The following is a 19,548-nucleotide window of genomic DNA, read 5'->3' on the forward strand; positions in this document are numbered from 1 at the left end:
GGAGTCATAACCACTGTACTGCCAGGGAATTCCCTGACCAGATGTCTTTTTAAAGATATCAGACTTTTTTTTTTTTTTAAATAAATTTATTTATTTATTTTTGGCTGTGTTGGGTCTTCTTTGCTGCATGCAGGCTTTCTCTAGTTGCTGTGAGCAGGGGCTACTCTGTTGCGGTGTGCAGGCTTTTCATTGAGGTGGCTTCTCTTGTGCGACACGGGCTCTAGAAGCGCGGCTTTCAGTAGCTGCAGCACGTGGGCTCAGTAGTTGTGGCTCACAGGCTCTAGAGTGCAGGCTCAGTAGTTGTGGCACATGGGCTTAGTTGCTCTGCGGCATGTGGGATCCTCCCAGACCAGGGCTCGAACCCGTGTCCGCTGCATTGGCAGGCGGATTCTTTTTTGTTTTTAGATGTTGGGGGTAGGAGTTTATTAATTAATTAATTTATTTTTGCTGTGTTGGGTCTTCGTTTCTGTGTGAGGTCTTTCTCTAGTTGTGGCAAGCAGGGGCCACTCTTCATCGCGGTGCGCAGGCCTCTCATTATCACCGCCTCTCTTGTTGCGGAGCACAGGCTCCAGACGCGCAGGCTCAGTAGTTGTGGCTCAAGGGCCTAGTTGCTCCGCGGCATGTGAGATGCTCCCAGACCAGGGCTCAAACCCGTGTCCCCTGCATTAGCAGGCAGATTCTCAAGCACTGCGCCACCAGGGAAGCCCTGGCAGGCGGATTCTTAACCACTGCGCCACCAGGGAAGTACCAGACTGTCTTTAAAAGCTATCTGTCAAGTGAAACATTCTTCCCAGGATAACATTCTTTTATATTGCTAGTATATAAATATTTGGCTACTGTTGCAACAGAGACCTACCCAGTTTTACAATTTTTCACAGATTATACTGTTATGTTTTCAGTTTTCCCAGAGTGTACCTGTTCACCCAGGTACACTGTCCTTGAATCAGTTGTTGAGCATCTACTATGTGTCACGCAGAACATAGGTGTTTTGGTCTGACTTTAATTGGAAGTACTCTTTGGATTCGCGTAGAATCATTTAACATTGGATTGCTAGTAACTGTACAGTTTTAGTGTAAGTAAGTGGTCCAGTAAGTGTGAGAAAATTAATAACAAGAATTGAATCCTAATAGGATGTCGAAGGTAGACATTAAAGCCTTTATGCATTTAGGATTTCACACATGCAGAGGACCCCCCCAACCCCTAATTATTTATTTATACATTGTCTTATTGAAGTAGTTGATTTACAATGTTATATTAGTTTCAGGTGTACAACACAGTGATTCAATATTTTTCTAGATTATACTCCATTTAAAGTTATATTGGCGGTATTCCTTGTGCTGTACATTACATCTTTGCATCTTATTTATTTTATACCTAGTAGTTTGAACCTCTTCATCTCCTTCCCCTATCTTGCCCCTCCTCTCACCCCCCCTTCCACTATTAACCACTAGTTTGTTCTCTGTGTAAGAACCGCCAAGTGTGGTTTTTAAAGTCTCCTGAACTTGCTACAAAGAATGCCAGCAAAGGTTAATCTCCGGGGATGTTTCTATTTACTCATCTTCCTCCATCCCCGCCCCCAACTCCACAGTGGGCTCCACCTGCAGGGGGCCCCGGGGGACCAGGGGGCCCGGGCGCCCGGGAGAAGCGCGGCACCCCCGCGGGTGCGACTGGCCCGTGGCGCGGTCCCGGCCGCTGATGCCAGCCTGGGTCGGGTCGCGAGTCCCCGGCGGCCGGGGCGGGGCGGGCGGCGTCCTGCTCTTCCTGCCGCGCTCGGACCTCCCCCTCTGTCGACACTTGCGTGGGGCCCTGGCGTCGGCGTCGGCGTGGGGACCGTGCTTGCCTCGGGCGTGGCTCTGCAGGTGCGGCCCTGACTCACCACAGAACCTCCAAAGGCGTTAACCGGCTCGCCCCCAGTAACCCGACCCTTTGTTCTGCGTTGCAGGAGGGCCGGGCAGGGCTGAGGCAGGCACTACCGCGCCGAGTTGAAGCAGCCCCTGGCCTTTGAGGAGGCAGTCCCCCGCCATCTCCGGCCCCGCGAGGTAGGGTGACTGGCCTGGCCCCGGGACCCCCTAGACGCCCCTTCTCCGCGGCAACCACCCAAGCCCCGCGGGCTCCCGACCGGAACTGAGTTCCCGAGTGCTCAGCTAAGGGGCGCCCGCGAGACTGGAGCGCAACTTCGTGCTGGGCTTCTAGAAAGGCCCTTTCTGGGGTCACAAAAAGGCCGGAGCGCAAAAGGAAGATTGTTCCCCAGAACACAAATGTAGAAGTCCCCAGAGCTGTTGCCTTAGAAACAGAGAATTCTGATTTGCACACGACTTTGCATAACCACCTGCAAGTTATTGATTTAGCACAGATAAATGGACCCCATGCTTTGCTTCCTCTTCTTCAATATCAGCATCTAATTATCTGCCCTCCCTCCTCCCCCACAGCCAGCCCGCTAACGCTATTTACATGATAATGTGCCTTGTTCCCTCCCCTGGTGTACTGCAGTGATTTGGGGTGGGTGGGGTTATATTAGGGTTGTGGGCATTTACCCACATTTAGGGTGGTGGAAAATGGGGTAGCCACTTTGGCTTTGCCTGTTGATCACCTTGGTAACACTGTCATCTGGCGTGGAGAATGAGAACCCCTGACAAGGTGAAGCAGGCAGTGAGTCTCAGGGTTGGGGACCGCTGGTGAGAGGGAGAAATGTGACTGCAGCCCTGAAGTGTCACTAACACGGACCCTGTGACTAAATAGATTATTTGGGTGAGCGCAGGACAGCAGCCAGTCTGCTTCCTGGGATTCACATGGTGAAAGATGTTCACCGTGAATCAAGGTGGAGTGGCTTGAGGATTTATAGGTACTATACATGTCAGCAACTGTGTCAAGCACACAATGTGCATAGGCTTGAGGGCTGGGCTCCTTTGTTCTGTTATTTGTCTGGACTGCTGTGTCAGATATTAGCTTCTGAGAGCTGGGACTATGAAAATTTATCCATCGTTAAATCCCCATAGGATTTAACGTTAAATTTAATGTTAAATCCCCACATAGGCATGTGGCAGATGCTTAAAATATTGTTGAATGAATCCATTTTGCCCATAAAGTATCTTCTCATAAATAAGGTCACCTCTGTATGATATGGGAAATGTAAACAAACAAATATATAAATGAATGTCACAGATTCTGTCTCTCAGCCTTTATTTCCTCCTGTGATTCCAAGCCCTGTTGAGTTGGGTTGGTCTATGACAGTAGTTCTTTAACTCCAGGCTGCATCAGAATTACCTTGTCAAAACAGATTGCTGGGCTTTGTCCCCAGAGTTTCTGATTCAGTAGGTCGGGGGCTGAGAATTTGGATGTCTAACAAGTTGCCAGGTGACACTGAAGCTGGTGATCTGGGAACCACACTTTGAGAACCACTGCTTAACAAGGTCTAGAGAAATTGCTGCAGGCCTGCCTCTGCTCCAGCTCTGTCATGAAACACATAAGCTGGGGAATCCTGTTCTAGCTTCTAGAATTCCTGATTCCCAAAACAGCTGATCATGTTACCCTTTGCTTAAAATCTTATAATGCCTTCCACTGTTCCTACGCTAAAGATTAAGATCCTCAGCAAACCCTACAAACCCTCAGATGCTGTGGGCCTTGCTCTCTAGCCCCATCTTTTTCTCTTCTTTGTGCACTAAGCTGTTTTTTCTTTTGTCCCCAACACCGGGCCTTTGCACATGCCATTGCTTTTGTCTGTGCCAGGCTCCCTACCCCCCTATTTTGAATAGTTAACTCCTAGCCGTTCTTAGGTCAAGTGTTACTTTCACAGGGGATTCTCTTGATTTCCCCCAAAGGTCAAATCTCCCCATGATGTGCTTTCGTGGCACCGTATATTTCTATCTTAACATTTTGTGTAGGAGTTGCAATTTAACACATAAATCCTCATAATTATTTGGTTAATGTCTGTCTTCTCTGCTATACTCTTAGCTCCATGAGGTCAGGGACCTTGTCCATTCTGCCTCATAAATGTACACTGGTACTTAGTTCAGTACCTGGCATATAGTAGGCATTCAGTAAATTCAGTAAATATTATGGTATAATTGAATGAACTTTGTTTCCAGGGATGTGTACTCCTCTGCCTTTTTGCTCTATTTCCTTTGCAGGTCAGAGTTGATGTCCATTTCTGTGGGGTTAACTTTGCTGATATTTTGGCCTGTCGTGATCAGTATCAGGAAATGCCCCAACTTCCTTTCACATCTGGTGAGTACGAAGGGGCCAAGTGACTGCTTCAAAAAAAGAAGATATAGAGTGTTTTCAGAACCATGTGCTTCATCTTGGGCACTACGATGGCAGTGTCTGCCTGCTGTCAGTGGTGTCTTAGATATGTCAGCCTCACTACTAATTAGAATCACTAGATTGCAAGTGCTGTGAGGGAAGGTTCTATTACTGTCTTGCTCAACATTATTTCCTTCCCCCCACCCCCAGCCCCATTAGTACTCTTGTATCTGGCTCATAGTAGATGCTCAATAAATACTTGATGGATTGATTGATTGAAATATAGTTGATATACAATGTTATGTTAGTTTCATGTGCACTACATAGTGATGTGACATTTGCATACATTATGAAATGATCACTATGGTAAGTCCAGTAACCATGTGTCCCATACAAAGTTATTACAATATTATTGACCATATCCTTATGCTATATATTACATCCCTGTGGCTTTTTATTTTACAACTGAAGATTTGTACCTCTTAATCCCCTTCACTTATTTCATCCACCCCTCAATAAATACTTTAAAAATGCGTAAACGAACAAATACAATTTTACATATCATTATACTCACCAGAATCCTGATCAGAACCATCATTGGCCATAGTCATTCCCTTTCATTCCTTGACAGTGCCTCAATTTTGTTTTTACCCTGAAGGATCATAAACATCTGGTTGCAGCTAAAACTCTCAGTCCTCATGAATACATTCCCAAAGAAACCTAATACCAGAGGATCAGAAAGAAACAGTTTATACATTTCTTAGCAGCCTGCTCTCTGATTTGCATTATGCCCAATCTGATTACATTTAGATCCTGAATATGTGGACCAATGACTGATTTTTGTTGTTGAAATTTATTAAAAGAGATATAAGTATAGTTTAGTATGTATCTGTATATATATGTATATATATAAAAGTAATATACAGTTATATACTGTAAATATACAGTACATGTATATTTTATACAGATATATACTATTAGGGATACAGTGATTGCAAAACAGTTGCTGTGTTTTGGCCTTAGGGTACTTGGTTAAGTCTCAACAATTGGAACCATTTCCCTCTGTTTGTATTTGTTGAAATGCTGGATGGGGGAAGATGTCATACTCAATTGAGTTATTCTTCTGGTGGCTCAAGTGGGAAATGTATGATAATTAAATTCAGAAATGTGGAGGTAGAAGAGGAAAGGGCAGACAACACCAATTCATCCAACTGAGCCAAGTACTATGTGAATAAATATAGTTCATGTCCTCAAGGGCCTCATAGTTCAGAAGAGGAGACATGGAAACAGATAAATACAATATGATGAATTTGTCATTGAGGTGCTGTAGGAACCCGAGGCCCCAGTGATCAAGGTCAAAAGTACTTGTGTACCCGTGATTCTCTGTGCTTTCGCCCATTCTTAAAATTTTCATTTGTGTCACGGTAAGAATGGGACTACTATAGCTTTTTAGGTTGTTATCACGAAATCTTAGTTCACTTTCCCGTGCTTTGGGTACAACACTCTTACCCTTCTTCCTGGGTCGGGGGAACACAAACCCTCTCAGCTCCAGATGACTCATAGGATGGCCTGTTGATCAGGGTTTTCTCATCTCTCTTGTGCTGGGCTTTACAGATAATCTTTAAACTATTTGTTTTAGGAATGGAGTTTTCTGGGACAGTATTGGAGACAGGCACAGATGTCAGCACGGTGAAAGAGGTAAATTAGTTGAATCTAGGGAATTGATGTGTGGGTTACTATGAGAAATGTGCTAACCTCATTTGTAGCCAAAGGGTCTTGCTTCTCCTGGACTTTGCCAGCAGACACCAAAGGGAAAACGAGACGGAGCAGGGAGAAACTAATTCTGAATTGAGGGAAGGAAGTCTGTGGAAGTTCCTGGCTTCGTTAAATATTTTATTACTAATAAAAGGCAGCACCTGGATTTTTAGTTACTGAGAGGATAGAGAATTCTCAAGTTTCAGTCTCATGTGAAAGAAATGAACACTGGGATTCTAATTCATATTAGTCTTTTTCTTTTCTTTTCTTTTCTTTTTTTCTTTTTTTTGCGGTATGTGGGCCTCTCATGTTGTGGCCTCCCCTCTTGCGGAGCACAGGCTTCGGACGCACAGGCTCAGCGGCCATGGGCCTAGTGGCTCCGCGGCATGTGGGATCTTCCCAGACCGGGACACGAACCCGTGTCCCCTTCATCGGCAGGTGGACTCTCAACCACTGTGCCACCAGGGTAGCCCTAAACCCCTTTTTTATATCGGTGTGACAACACTTGCACAGAGGTTTGTTTGTGTAGAGTGGTTTAATGAAGAAGGGCATTTTGTTTTCTGAGCCCTGGAGCAACTGACTGGCTCTCCAAGTGGACCATAGTTAGGGGGTTTTGGTAGAAAAACTGGTTTGGGGCATTGAGCTGGATATAATGGGTTTCTTCCCCACATCAAGCTTGTGAAAGAGAGAGTCCTGGGAACGTTGCCAGCGAGGGTGGGCGTGGGGTGGGCTATGTTTGTGCAGGATGTGAATGATGCCCCCTAGTGGTGAACTGTACACTTTTTAAAAAAACAGCTTTATGTGAGGTAAAATTTTTATACCGTCCAGTTCACTCATTATACTACAGTGGCCTGTGTTACCTCCTCTGTAAGCTGGTTCCTTCCTGATCCAGATGCCAGCCTTAGGATTTTCGACGAGTGATGCACCCAAGTCTTGAACTTGGCCACTGCTCGCTTGGTCTTGACTTCCACTGGGCTTGGTTCCTGACATGTGTTGCCCTTTGCAAATCAAATCAGAATATATATATTGAGCAGCCTCTATGAAAAGGTACAGGTGCTTAATCTCTAAGTCACTGTTATCTCTTTTATAGGCACTGTGGCAGATTCCAGAAAGGGTCCCCCTCCGAGAAGCTGCTGCCCTGCCGGTATCTTATGGCACTGCTACTTTGGCCTTGGAGCGTCAGGCCCATACCCAGCCTGGGTGAGAACTGTGTAGACAATAGAGGGCTAGATGGTACCTTCTCTGATACCAGAAGTGTCCACCAAGACCTTGCCCCTTCCTTTCCTTTCCCTGACCCTTACCTCATGTCTATCTGAGGAAAGGCCGAAGGAAGGTAGCGAGTGACCCAAGATTGGAGTCTGGTGACAGTGGGGATATCCTTTTGTCTGAGAAGGAATGGTAGACTGAGAACTTGGCCAATATGTATTTGGAGAAATCTGTCCCTCAAGTCTGACCCCTCTGGATATCACCTCCTAGAAAACTTTACATTTTAGCCAGCTGGTTTATTTAAACTCGCTTCACTCTGGTTTTAATGGAGACCTGTGGTATTTGTTTCTGTGAGGCTTGGTTGGGTGTACCTAACTAGGATATTTCAAACTCAGAGGTGCTGAATTTCCCACTTTACCTGGAGCATAACTACAGCTTCTTGCTCTTTTCAGAGAGCCTCAGAATTGATCCAGGGAGATGGGCTTAGTTGAGCAGTGGCTGTTACCTTCTAAAATTTGGCAGTGTTTAGTAGGAGAATGATTTTAGGACAGAATTTATGAAGCAGAAATTGGAGTGGTAGTGCAAAGGAAGGCTGCCACTGGAATGAGGAAGAGACTACCTAGAGAGATTAAGGACCCTTACCTGGGAAGTCTTCAAGACGGGACTAGATTAGCACTGATCTACATACATAACCCAGCCTGAGAAGCTGGAGAGCATACACATATGTGTACATGTACATGAAGGGTCGAATGAAATGGCCTCTCAGTTCTCTTCTTGCTTGAAAATGTCCTAGCTTCAAAATGTTCGTGAAATCATACCGTTGGAGGATTTTTGATTTCTTGAGTAACACTCATCTTTCTCTGGCACAGAGAAGCTGTTTTAGTGACAGCAGCAGCTGGAGCCACAGGCCGTGCCGCGATTGATGTGGCAGCAAGTGTTCTTCAGGTCAAGGTATTTGCATGTTTGATTCTCCATTAAAAAATATCATACCTCTTGTTTTCAAACATGGAATCTATTCATTTGTTTATTAAAAAGCATATGCAAGTTACTGGGGATGTAAAGTAACCTAGAGTAGGGTCTTGCCATCTGTTTGCTTGCAGACTAGTGAGGGGACTTAGGAGTAAACCACTCATGCTTCTAAGTTACTAGAACCTGGCAAGGTTCAATTCGCTTCACAACCTCTGAAGATTCTATTCCTTCTACCTATAATGCTCTAAACTGTCCCGCCCGAGCTTCAAATTTAAACTCAGATGTCGCTTTTTTGGAGAAGTATTCTTTGTCCCTCAGGAGATGTTTGTCCCCTCCCCTGGACTATTTGTATGTGGTCTCATAGCATCCTGTACTTCTCTTTCATAGCATGTGGTTAATCCTTTACTTGTGTCATTACTAGATCAATGTGTCCCTCCCACTGGACTGTAATCCCCATCAAGGCAGGAGTAGTGTCTGTTTGATTCATTATTGCAGTCCCAGCACCTAGCATGGTACCGAGACCTTAGTAGGCACTCAATAATTATTTCTTGAATGAATGAATAAATACATGAAAGCAAGACCCACCTCTCTACAGGGGCTTTTCTCGGAGGCTGCAGGTATTAGAGAAGAAGGATTTCTTGGAGGAGGTGGACATTTAAGCTGACTTTTGCAGGACTGATAGCAGTTGAATAGAGGAAGAAGGGAAGGGAAGGCCATTTTAGTGGTGGGAGGACATATTAGAAGACAGAGACATAGGTACTAACGTGATGCATTCAGGGAATTGCAAATAGCATCTGTGGAGCGAAGGATGTGTGTGGGGAACAGTGGGAGATGACTCTAGGGAGCGGAGCAGAGATAAGATCATGAGACACTGAGGAATTTGAACATTTCTTGGAAGCTGCAGGAGCTATTGAGGATTTTGTAGAGAAGTGACATGATCATCTTTGCATTTTGCAAAGTTCACTTTGGTAGCAGTGGGGATGAGGGATAGGGGCAAGGTCAGAGGCAATAGGACAGATTCCTGGAGCAATCCAAGCCAGAGGTGATGATACTTGAAACAAGGCACTGGAGGCGATGATCAGAGACATACCAAAGTAGAAGAAAATAGAGAATTTGGTGACTGGGGAGCATCCTGATATAGTTGAAGGAACAAAGACTTTGACATTAGCCTGACCTAGGGGCAAACTGTAGCTCTGTCTCTGGCTTAATAGCTTCAGTTTCCTCATTTGTACAATAATGCTTTCTCATTGGGTGGTTGTGGGAATATTGAGGTCACTCGTGCCATGTGCCTGTTTGAGGGCATGGTGTGTCATGGAGGATCCCTTAAAAAGGGATCCTGTTATTATTAGATATTGAGTGGGAAGGCGCAAACTAGGTGCACTTGGGGATTTGCCATTTGCTGGGACTGAGAACCCAGGAGGATATGGTGAGTTCAGTTTTGGATGTGCTGAGTGTGAGGTTCCTGCGTAGCCTGCGGTGGGCATATCCAGAGGCGCCAAGATGCTATACAGGTTTGGTGATAATTGGACTGGTGTGGAATTTCTCCAGGTGGCAGCTCTCCTTTCTCACATTGACTTTCTTTTGGGAAGGACATATGAGTTCTGAAAGCAGTCTTAGATACCAGGAGGCTCTTCATGGAGTATTAACACATTTCAACTCAAAAGTGAGGGCTTTTAGCACCTCTCTTAGCGGGGAGACCACAGTTAGTCTCATTGTCTAGAACTACTGACTATTTAACATTTCTGGGAAGATAAAACTGTACCATTTGTTTTATTTATTTATTTTTAATTTTTTTAAAAGAATATTTATTTGCTTATTTTTGGCTGTGTTGGGTTTTTGTTTCTGTGAGAGGGCTTTCTCTAGTTGCGGCAAGCGGGGCCACTCTTCATCGCGGTGCGCGGGCCTCTCATTATCGCGGCCTCTTTTGCTGCGGAGCACAGGCTCCAGATGCGCAGGCTCAGTAGTTGTGGCTCACGGGCCTAGTAGCTCCGCAGCATGTGGAACCTTCCCAGACCAGGGCTCGAACCTGTGTCCCCTGAATTGGCAGGCAGATTCTCAACCACTGCGCCACCAGGGAAGCCCTATTTTAAATTTATTTTAAAAGGAGATTCTGCTACTTTTTTTTTTTTTTTGGTTGCACTGGGTCTTAGTTGCAGCAGGTGGGCTTCTTATTGCGGCAGGTGGGCTCCTTAGTTGTGGCATGCATGTGGGATCTAGTTCCCTGACCAGGGATCAAACCCGGGACCCCTGCATTGGGAGCGTGGAGTCTTAGCCACTGCACCACCAGGGAAGTCCCTACCATTTGTTTTAAATAGTTATAGGAAGTTAAGTAGAGAGAAAATTTTGTTTTAATTCAGATATTAAAATTAATCTAAGCTGTATTTTCTTTAGCAGCAATAATGGTTTTAAGCAAAAACAAACAAAAAAATAATGTCATCATGCCACCTACTTGGAACAGGTCATTTTGATAACATCTTTCATTCACAGTATTTCATATTGCTTTCACATTGCCTCCACAGCAATTATCTTACCCTTGGTCCTCACAGACCCCTTGGGAGATGGGGAATGCAAGTGTTTATTATCCCTATTTCACAGACAAAGAAGGTGAGGCATGAAGAGAGAAAATGATTCACAGCAGGCCTCACTGGGACCTACAGAGAATCCTGGGGTTGGAAGCAGGTGCCTGACCCTCGACTGGTGTCTTCCCTCTATGGCACTGTGTGCTGGTAGCAGTCAGTGAAACGCAGATGTTTGAGGGTTCCACGGGTAACTTTCAGTTTCAAATAGTTATGGGTGAGTTTGGAATTTTTTAAGGACACAGATGTTCTTGGGTGTTTGCACATTCTGAATGTCACCTTGGGGCCAAAGTGCTTGGGCTGGTGGATGCTGCTCAGGGATAAGTCACCTCTAGGCAATTCTTGAGTGTCTGAAGATTTTCTGGAGACTTCCAAACCCCAGACCTCCTCACAATATCGCCCACAGCCATCTATGCCATCTTTGGCAGGTCTTAGGCATGGCTTTCTCCCAGGGTGATGGAGTGGAAAAGCATGGGCTTTGGAATCAGCAGCATTGGATTTGAATAGTTGTTCTGTCACCTACTACCTGGATGATCCTGGCTTAATTATTGGGTTGGACAAGAAGTTTGTTCGGTTAGTGAATACATTGTTCAGTAAAGTTCTTCATGAAAATGAAAAATGTGTCTTTTATTTTTACTTAAAACCGAACAGACTTTTTGGCCGACCCAATACTTAACCTTTCTGGGTCTTTGTTTCCATCTACAGAATGGGAGTAACTGTACTTCTCCCATAATGTTCTTATGAGGTTTAAATAGAATAAACGATTGCATATGTGTAACAATAGATTCAGTTTATCCAACACTTTGTTTTCTAAGTGCTTTATATACAGTATTCCATTTAATTTTAAAAATTTATCTTATTTTATTTATCTAACTGAAGCTTAGAGGAGTTGGCAGGCAAAATAGAGGTTAAAAGCATGAACTCTAGAGACGAATTACCTGGGTTTGGATCCCAGTTCTGCCTCCCATGAGCTGTGTGACCTTGGGCAAGATACTTAAACTCTTTTGCCTCAGTTTCTTCATCTTTAAAATGGGGATAATAATAGTATGCATATTATTGGGATATTAAGCTTAAATGAGTTATTAATATATGTAAAGCATTTAGAATAGTGTTGGGCACATAGTAAGCACCATGTAAGTGTTAGTTCTTACTAAGTAATTTGCCTTAGGTAATACAGCTAGTTAGTAGCAGAGCCAGGATTTGAACTCAGGTCTGTCTGACTTCAAGATCTTTCCACTGAATCATGTTTTACCCTCTGAGAAGTTTTTCCTGATCTTGTAGATCGAGGTTAGATATCTCTAGCTTGCACATACTGGACTCAGTATGATGGCAGTACTTCTGCCATCATACTGCTGGATCTTGCTTTTTTGACTCTAAGCTGGTTATTTAGCTTGTGTCCTTACTACTTGACTCATACTGGGTACTCAATAAATGGTGGTTTTAATTTGCATTTGGAGAAGAACTTGTGAGTGTCTCCTGAACTGTCGCCTAGCTAGACCCACTGGGGTTCCAGGATTCCTGGAAATGTGGATCACGTTGCCGGTGGGTATGCAGGGGCCAGTGTGATGGTGCTGTGTGATGGGCCTTATGTGTTGGGTTGAGGCTGATGCTAGGACAGTGAGGTCACGCTGGTTTCCTTCTTTAGTTGGAGGCTGGGTGGGTGGGGTGAACCTTCTTGGTACGTATTCTGGACCATCAGAAGCATTGTGTTCTTTATGTAGGTAATAGCTGCAGCCGTGCAAGCTGGCGATGCAGAGGGGTGCACAGTCCATCGTGAGCTACAGTCAGAGCAGCCTGAAGGAAGCAGTGGGGAAGCTGGTGGGCAGTGGCGGGGTGAACGTGGTCATTGATACCGTGGAAGGAGATATCTTCCTGGAGGCTCTCCGCAGGTACATGCAGTGGTCCTCCCGAGTGGGCTAGACCTGGGGCTCTGCAGAAACCTTTCCAGACCTCTGTCTTCCTTCTGGCCTTGCTTCTTTTTTGTCTTTGCTGCTCACTTTTCCCGTAGCCACTGGCATCAACGAGAACAGCTGAGTGGCTGGGTGAAAAGGAATAGAAGCAGAGGGAAAATCAGGAAATGCTTAAATATAGCAAAAACAAAATAGCCAACTGGAAAATATCCAAAAAACGACTGCGGACTCTCTAGTTGGCAATATCAAATGTTTTAGAAATTATACATGTGTTAAATTCAGCTATGCCTGCCCCCACTAACTACTTTATATACATGGTGTCGGTAATTCTTGAGATCATTGTTCAGATGTTAGAATTACTGGGGTGGCAGTCTCCCAGTTCACTGAGCAGCAAGGTACAGACTCTTTTGATCTTACTGGTTTCTGAAGCAGCCACCAGTATAGGTGTCTCCTTGACTTGTTTTATTTAAAAAAAAAAAAAATCACTGGAGATTTCATGGGACTGCTGTAACCACACCAATTCTCATTCTGTTTCAACCAGAGACCCTGGAGGGCTCTGATAATGTTAACTTCATTTCTTGTGTCATCCTGGTAAGCACAGTTTTGTGGTTTATCTTAGTTTAAAGTAGAAGAAACAGAAGCAGAGAGAGCAGCTTGCCCACAGAAGGGATCCATGTGGTTCTATAGCCCCTGTGCATCACTGCACTGTGTCCACTACTGTGCTTAGACAGGAGGCAAAGGGAGGAGTGTGTTGACTAAATGGGGAGCCAGGACAGAGGACTGCTAATTCATACCCTTCTCTTGCCTTCCAGGTAGTAGTATTTTGTCGATTATTCAAAATTCCCTAGAAAAGTATATAAATTAAATGAGTCCTAAAGTAAGCCTTAGTGTAAAGCAAATGATGCTTCATGAGAGAGTCTGAATTCTTATTCTTGCTTCCTAAGTTCAAACTTTTCAAACTGAGTTGTTCAGCATTGGAATGATGTCTATTTATACCTGATTCCCTTCCACAAAGTAGCTGAGTAGTTAAATAGACAGCTTTGATTCTAAAGTGGGTTCCCTTACAAGACTGGCTAGTTTCTCTGACCCCCTACTATCTTGCTTACGGCTTATTTTTCTGTTTTCCTACTGAGGAATACAAATTGGTGTAGAATGGGTCACTCCTGCCAGTTTGTAAGGTCAATAGGAATTCCCAGCTGGGTGTTTAATGCATGTTGCTTTTTTTGTTAATTGTGGTAAAATATACAGTAACCTAATATTTAGCATTTTAACCATTTGTAAGTATACAATTAAACATGTTGACAATGTTGTGTCAACATCCCCAACAAAAACTCTGTACCCATTACACACCTGCCCCCCACCCCCAAAACCTACTTTGTCTCTCTGAATTAATGTACATTGCTTTCTCTCCCCTCATTCTGTGTTTTTTTTAAATTGTGGTAAAAAATACATAACAAAAGACTTGCTACATTTACCATTGTAAAGTGTAAGTTCAGTAGTGTTAAGTATATTTACATTGTTGTGAAACAGATCTTCATACGTTTTTCTTCTTGCAAAGCTGAATTCTATATCCATTAAACAACAGCTCCTCTTTCCCCGCTTCTCCCCAGCCCTTGGTAACCACATTCTACTTTGCTTCTATGAATTCGACTACTTTAGATACCCCATATAAGTAGAATAATACAGTAGTTGTCTTTTTGTAAATGGCTTATTTCACTTACCATAATGGCCTCAAGGTTCATGCATGTTTTGACATGTGACAGGATTTCCTTCCTTTTTGAGGCTGAATAATATTCTACTGTATGTATATAACACATTTTGTTTAAACATCCATCAGTTGATGGACATTTGGATTGTTTCCACCTCTTGGCTATTATAGATAGTACTGCTGTAAACATGGGTGTACAAATATCTCTTCAAGACCCTGCTTTCACTTCTCTTGGATATAGATTCAGAAGTGAGATTGCTGGATCATATGGTAGTTCTATTTTTAATTTTTTGAGGAACCTCCATACTGTTTTCCATAGCATTTGCACCATTTTACAATCCCACCAACAGTCCGTGAGGGTTCCATTTCTCTAAATCCTTGCCAACACTTATTTTCTGTTTTTTTTTCTTTTTTTAAATAGTAGCCATCCTAATGGCTGTGAATGTACATTGCCTTTTATAATCTTTTTTTCTTCTCCTTTTCCCCTCAGCCTGGCGTGGGAGGGCAGGATTGTGGTGGTGGGTTTTGCTGGAGGAACCATTGCTTCTGTGCCAGCCAGTCTTCTGCTCCTGAAGAATATCTCTGCCATGGGGCTGTACTGGGGCCGATACCAGGACCAGAACTTTCCCCTCTTCTTCAGAGACCTGTCCTCAGCTATTCAGTACTGCCAGGAAGGGTGCATCCAGCCATACATTGGAGCGGTTTTTAAGCTGGAGGAAGTGAGACGCTCTTAAGGGATGTGATGTAGATAAGGCCAGGAAATAATCTGTGCCAAACTACTGGATAGTTTCTCTCTAGGTACTATAAATCCTCCTTTTATGGAATTAAAGAGTAAACACAATGCAGAATAATGAGGTCTCACAGGCTGCAGAGTCATAGGATTTCTCCCTGTTGGGTTGTATGGCTGTATACTCAGGCCTAGTAAGCCAGTGGGGAACTGAAACTGCGAAGGCCATGAAGGAGCTGGACTTTGAGGGCTCTGTCTACATCACTGGTGTCTTAAATAGAGGGATGTGATAGTACTTAGAAAATAATTTACCCGTGTTGATATGAACTCTGAACTTCACAACATACAAGTCTAAAAAGGAAGCACTTAACTTGACCTTTGATTTTAGAATACAGACTCCTTTAAAGTACAACCAGATGATTTAAGCTGGAGTTCTGTGAACAGAACACCAAAATCATGCTCAGTATCATATGACTATAATTCATCCATTAGTCACTGTAGTTAATTTCACTGGCTATTCAAGCCCTTTTTCATTCCCTCACAGTCCCATTAATGTGGCCTAAACTTCCTCCAAAGTATAATTGTGCGCGTTCATATGCAGTATAGTTGTAAATGTGATTCTGTTATGCATTCGCTGTGAAGGGCTTTTTTTCTTTTGGTTGCACCTTGTGGCTTATGGGACCTTAGTTTCCCAACCAAGGATCGAAACCCGGACCCTGGCAGTGAAAGTACTGAGTCCTAACCACTGGACCTTCAGGGAATTGCTGAAGGGTTTTTTTTTTTTTTTGGCTTAATTTGTTTTAATGTTCAAAAAACTGTTTTGGTAACTCTAGTCAGCCACTGATGGAGGTGGTGTTCCATTCATATGCAGATTAGTGGAGCCCAAGCTGCCAGGCTTCATTGCTCTCCAGCCTTCCATTTTTATGTTTTTCCTATGATGAGAACATTCTTCTCAAACATGTTTTACTTTCCTCCTCATCTTTTTGGTATGTCAGTCAAGAAGGTCATGTTCAGTGGTAAAAAGAGAACCTGACTGGCCGTCAGATAACTGTTGGATTCGATTCTGTTTTAGCTCTGTCCCCATGTGGTTACAACTTCGTGGAAGTCCTCTCGCCTTTCTGACCTTCACTTTCCACATCTCTGAAGTTGAGGGGCAGGAATTCCCTGACGGTCCTGTCGTTAGGACGTGGCGCTTTCACTGCCAGGGCCGGGTTCAATCCCTGGTCGGGGTATTAATATCCCATAAGATGTGTGGCATGGCCAAAAAAAAAAAAAAAAAGTTGAGTGGTAGGACGGTATCAGTGGCTTTCAGATTATGCTTCCGAGCCACATTCGGGATGGGGGGTTGCAGGTGTAGACTTGAGCCTCTTGGGCTCTGGGACTCCATTTCTGCTGCTGAGGCCTGAGTAGCTGCACGTTTTTATTTTTTTATTCATGCTTTTCTCAAGAAAAGGTTTTGTGGCTTAAAAACTTGAAAACCACCAGTTTAGAGAATTTCTGGATCCCTTTGCATCTTGTGGCTTTTATTATGTGACTCGTAAACTGAGGTTTGCTTTACCTGTGGCTCACATACACCTGTTGATGGAGGATAAGCACAGTTAGGCAGTACCGGCGTGGAACCGCGTGCTAGTCTGTGCTGTTTCTTCTCTGCTTTGGTGTGTTCTAGGTGCATCTGGTAAGAGAAAAAGCCAGAGGTAGATTACGGTTTCAATCATCCACAATGACATCCTCTCTTCTCTTAAACACAAATTACTAACCTGCTGTCAGCTTCCATTTGCCCTCCTTTTCACTGAGGAGGGCACATAGGATTTTTCTAGTTCTTCCCACTCTGCTGACCTTCCCGTTATCAACTGTTCCCCGAGGCCACGCTCCCTAACATATTTCAAGCATCTCATTTACACACCATCCATTTACTATTTCTTCCCTTTCTGCTTCTTTCAATATGCAAGCCATTTAGAATAATAGTAATAACGGCAGCTCACAGATGTTAGGTGCTTATTATGGGTCAAGAACTGTGCTAAGCACTTTACAGGCATCTTCTCACCTAATCTTCGCAACAACCCTTTGAGGTATGAACCATTTTTATCACATGTTACAGATGAAGAAATCAAGACTTGTAGATCTAAGAAACCTGCCGTATTGTATGTAGTAATGACAGACCTGGAATCCAGTCCAGGTGTGTTTCTGACTCCAGAATTGGAGCTCCTTATGGCTATGTCAAACTCTCTCTTCAAACAAGCCAGGAAATTGCTTCTTAGAAACCTTATTCTAGTGTATGAAGTTTATCCATCTATCATGGAATCATCTATATGAATGAACTATCTCACTGTTAAAATGACCAGGAATCTTGAATTTTCCTAAGCAGTACCAGAATTTATATATTTTTTTCTTTTAAAATGAAGATGATCAAATGAAATTATAATTAATTTCACTGAACTTTAAAGCCTGGGTAATATTTTTTTCATGTTTCCAGGTATACATGTATGTGTCTGCTCTCTGCTTTCTATTCTATTCCCTTGGTTCACATATCTGTTCCTATAATAGTATCACACTGTTTTATGTTTTTAGCTTTGAAGCATGTGTTAATATCTGGAAGAGTAACTCTTCCACCTGTGTTCTTCTTTTTCAAATATGACTTAGCTCTTAGTGAATCTTTATCCTTTTAGATAAATTTTGGAATAAATTTCTTTAGTTCGTCAAAAAAGCTGGCTGAAATTTTGAATGGAATTGTGTTGACTTTAGAGATTAATTTGGAGGAGTATTGATATTTTTGCAATTTTAAGTTGTCTCATTTATGAACAGGGATATATTGCTATTTATTCAGATCTTTCATGTTTTTAAATAGAATTTAAAGTTGTTCTCCTTAAAGTTGTGTGGATTGTTCTGAGTTATGTTAATTACAAGTACCTTACTGGTTTTGTTGCCCTTGAGAACAATATTTTATTTCTGTTATATTCCCCAGTTGATTATTTCTGATATAGAGAAATACCAGTAATTTTTGTAAGCTGATCTTGTATCTTGTAAGTTTCCTCCATGTCTTTTCATGGCTTGATAGTTCATTTCTTTTTATCACTGAATAATATTACACTGTATGGGTATACTACAGCTTGTTTACCCATTCACCTACAGAAGGACATCTTGTTTGCTCCCAAGTTTTGGCAAATATGAACAAAGCTGCTATAAACATTCTTGTGTAGGTTTTTGGGTAGATGTAAATTTTCAACTCATTTGGGTAAATACTTAGGAATGCGATTGCTGGATCATATAAGATTATGTTTAATTTTATAAGAAACTGCTATACTGTCTTCCAAAGTAGTTGTATCATTTTGCATTCCCATCAATAAAGAATGAGAGTTGCCATTGCTTCACATCCTCATCAGCATTTGGTGGTGTTAGTTTTTGGATTTTAGACATTCCAATAGGTGTGTAGTAGAGGTACCTCACTGTTGTTTTAATTTACAATTCTCTAATGACAATATGATGGGCATCTTTTCATATGCTTATTTACCATCTATATATCTTCTTCTTCTTTTTTTTTTTTTTTACCGGTACGTGGGCCTCTCACTGTTGTGGCCCTTCCCGTTGTGGAGCACAGGCTCCGGACGCGCAGGCTCAGCAGCCATGGCTCACGGCCCAGCCACTCCGCGGCACGTGGGATCTTCCCGGACCGGGGCACGAACCCGTGTCCCCTGCATCAGCAGGCAGACTCTCAACCACTGCGCCACCAGGGAAGCCCTGTATATCTTCTTTAGTAAAGTGTCTGCTTAGAGCTTTTGCACATTCGTAAATGGGGTTGTTTGTTTTCTTATTGTTGAGTTTTAAGAATTCTTTGTGTATTTTAGGTACAAGTTCTTTATCAGATATGCATTTTGCAAATATTTTTGTTCCAAGCTGTGGTTTATATTTTTATTCTTTTAAGTGTCTTTTGCAGAGCAGAAGTTTTTAATTTTAATATGTCCAATTTTTTTTCATGGATTGTGCTTCGGTGTTATATCTAAAAAACTCATTCCTAAATCTAAGGTGCCTTAGTTTTTATCTTGTCTTCTTCTGGAAGTTTTTTAGTTTTGCCTTTTACACTCATGTATAAGATCCATTTTGAGTTAATTTGGTGAAAGATATAAGGACAGTGTCTTCATTCATTTTTTTGCATTGGATATTCAGTTGTTCCAGCACCATTTTTTTTTTCTTTTTTTAAAATAAATACATAAAGGCACACATTTATCTATTTATTTTTAAAATTTTGTTTAGTTTTGGCTGCGTTGGGTCTTCGTTGTTGCATGCAGGCTTTCTCTAGTTGTGGTGAGTGGGGACTACTCTTCATTGTGGCACATGTGCTTCTCATTGTTGTGACCTCTTGTTGCAGAGCACAGGTTCTAAGTGCGCAGGCTCAGTAGTTGTGGCGCACAGGCTTAGTTGCTCTGAGGCATGTGGGATTTTCTTGGACCAGGGATCGAACCC

The 19,548-nt window shown here is 42.9% G+C and overlaps 2 protein-coding genes across 7 annotated transcripts in view; both read left to right on the forward strand.

The window, feature by feature from the left end:
* Positions 1-1,131: 1,131 nt before the first annotated feature.
* Positions 1,132-15,097, forward strand: LOC113609276 (quinone oxidoreductase-like protein 2). The gene is made up of 8 exons (XM_027086453.1): positions 1,132-1,140; positions 1,605-1,859; positions 4,128-4,224; positions 5,879-5,937; positions 7,085-7,194; positions 8,070-8,151; positions 12,474-12,634; positions 14,854-15,097. The coding sequence occupies exons 1-8, from the start codon at positions 1,132-1,134 to the stop codon at positions 15,095-15,097; spliced, it is 1,017 nt and encodes a 338-aa protein (XP_026942254.1).
* Positions 1,911-19,548, forward strand: part of SEC16B (SEC16 homolog B, endoplasmic reticulum export factor) — a 107,346-nt gene continuing 89,708 nt past the window's right edge. For 4 of the 6 annotated variants that reach the window (XM_027086229.1, XM_027086230.1, XM_027086234.1 and 1 more), the window contains exons 1-4: positions 1,911-2,039; positions 4,128-4,224; positions 5,879-5,937; positions 7,085-7,194. The gene's annotated coding sequence lies outside the window, so the exon portion shown is untranslated. The remainder of the gene's footprint in view (positions 2,040-4,127; positions 4,225-5,878; positions 5,938-7,084; positions 7,195-19,548) is intronic. The other 2 variants (XM_027086231.1, XM_027086235.1) reach the window with 1 other exon arrangement.

The sequence above is a fragment of the Aethalodelphis obliquidens genome, unplaced genomic scaffold (assembly GCF_003676395.1).
Source record: "Aethalodelphis obliquidens isolate GAN/ISIS:26980383/991018 unplaced genomic scaffold, ASM367639v1 scaffold55, whole genome shotgun sequence".
In the NCBI taxonomy this organism is placed as follows: Eukaryota; Metazoa; Chordata; class Mammalia; order Artiodactyla; family Delphinidae; genus Aethalodelphis; species Aethalodelphis obliquidens.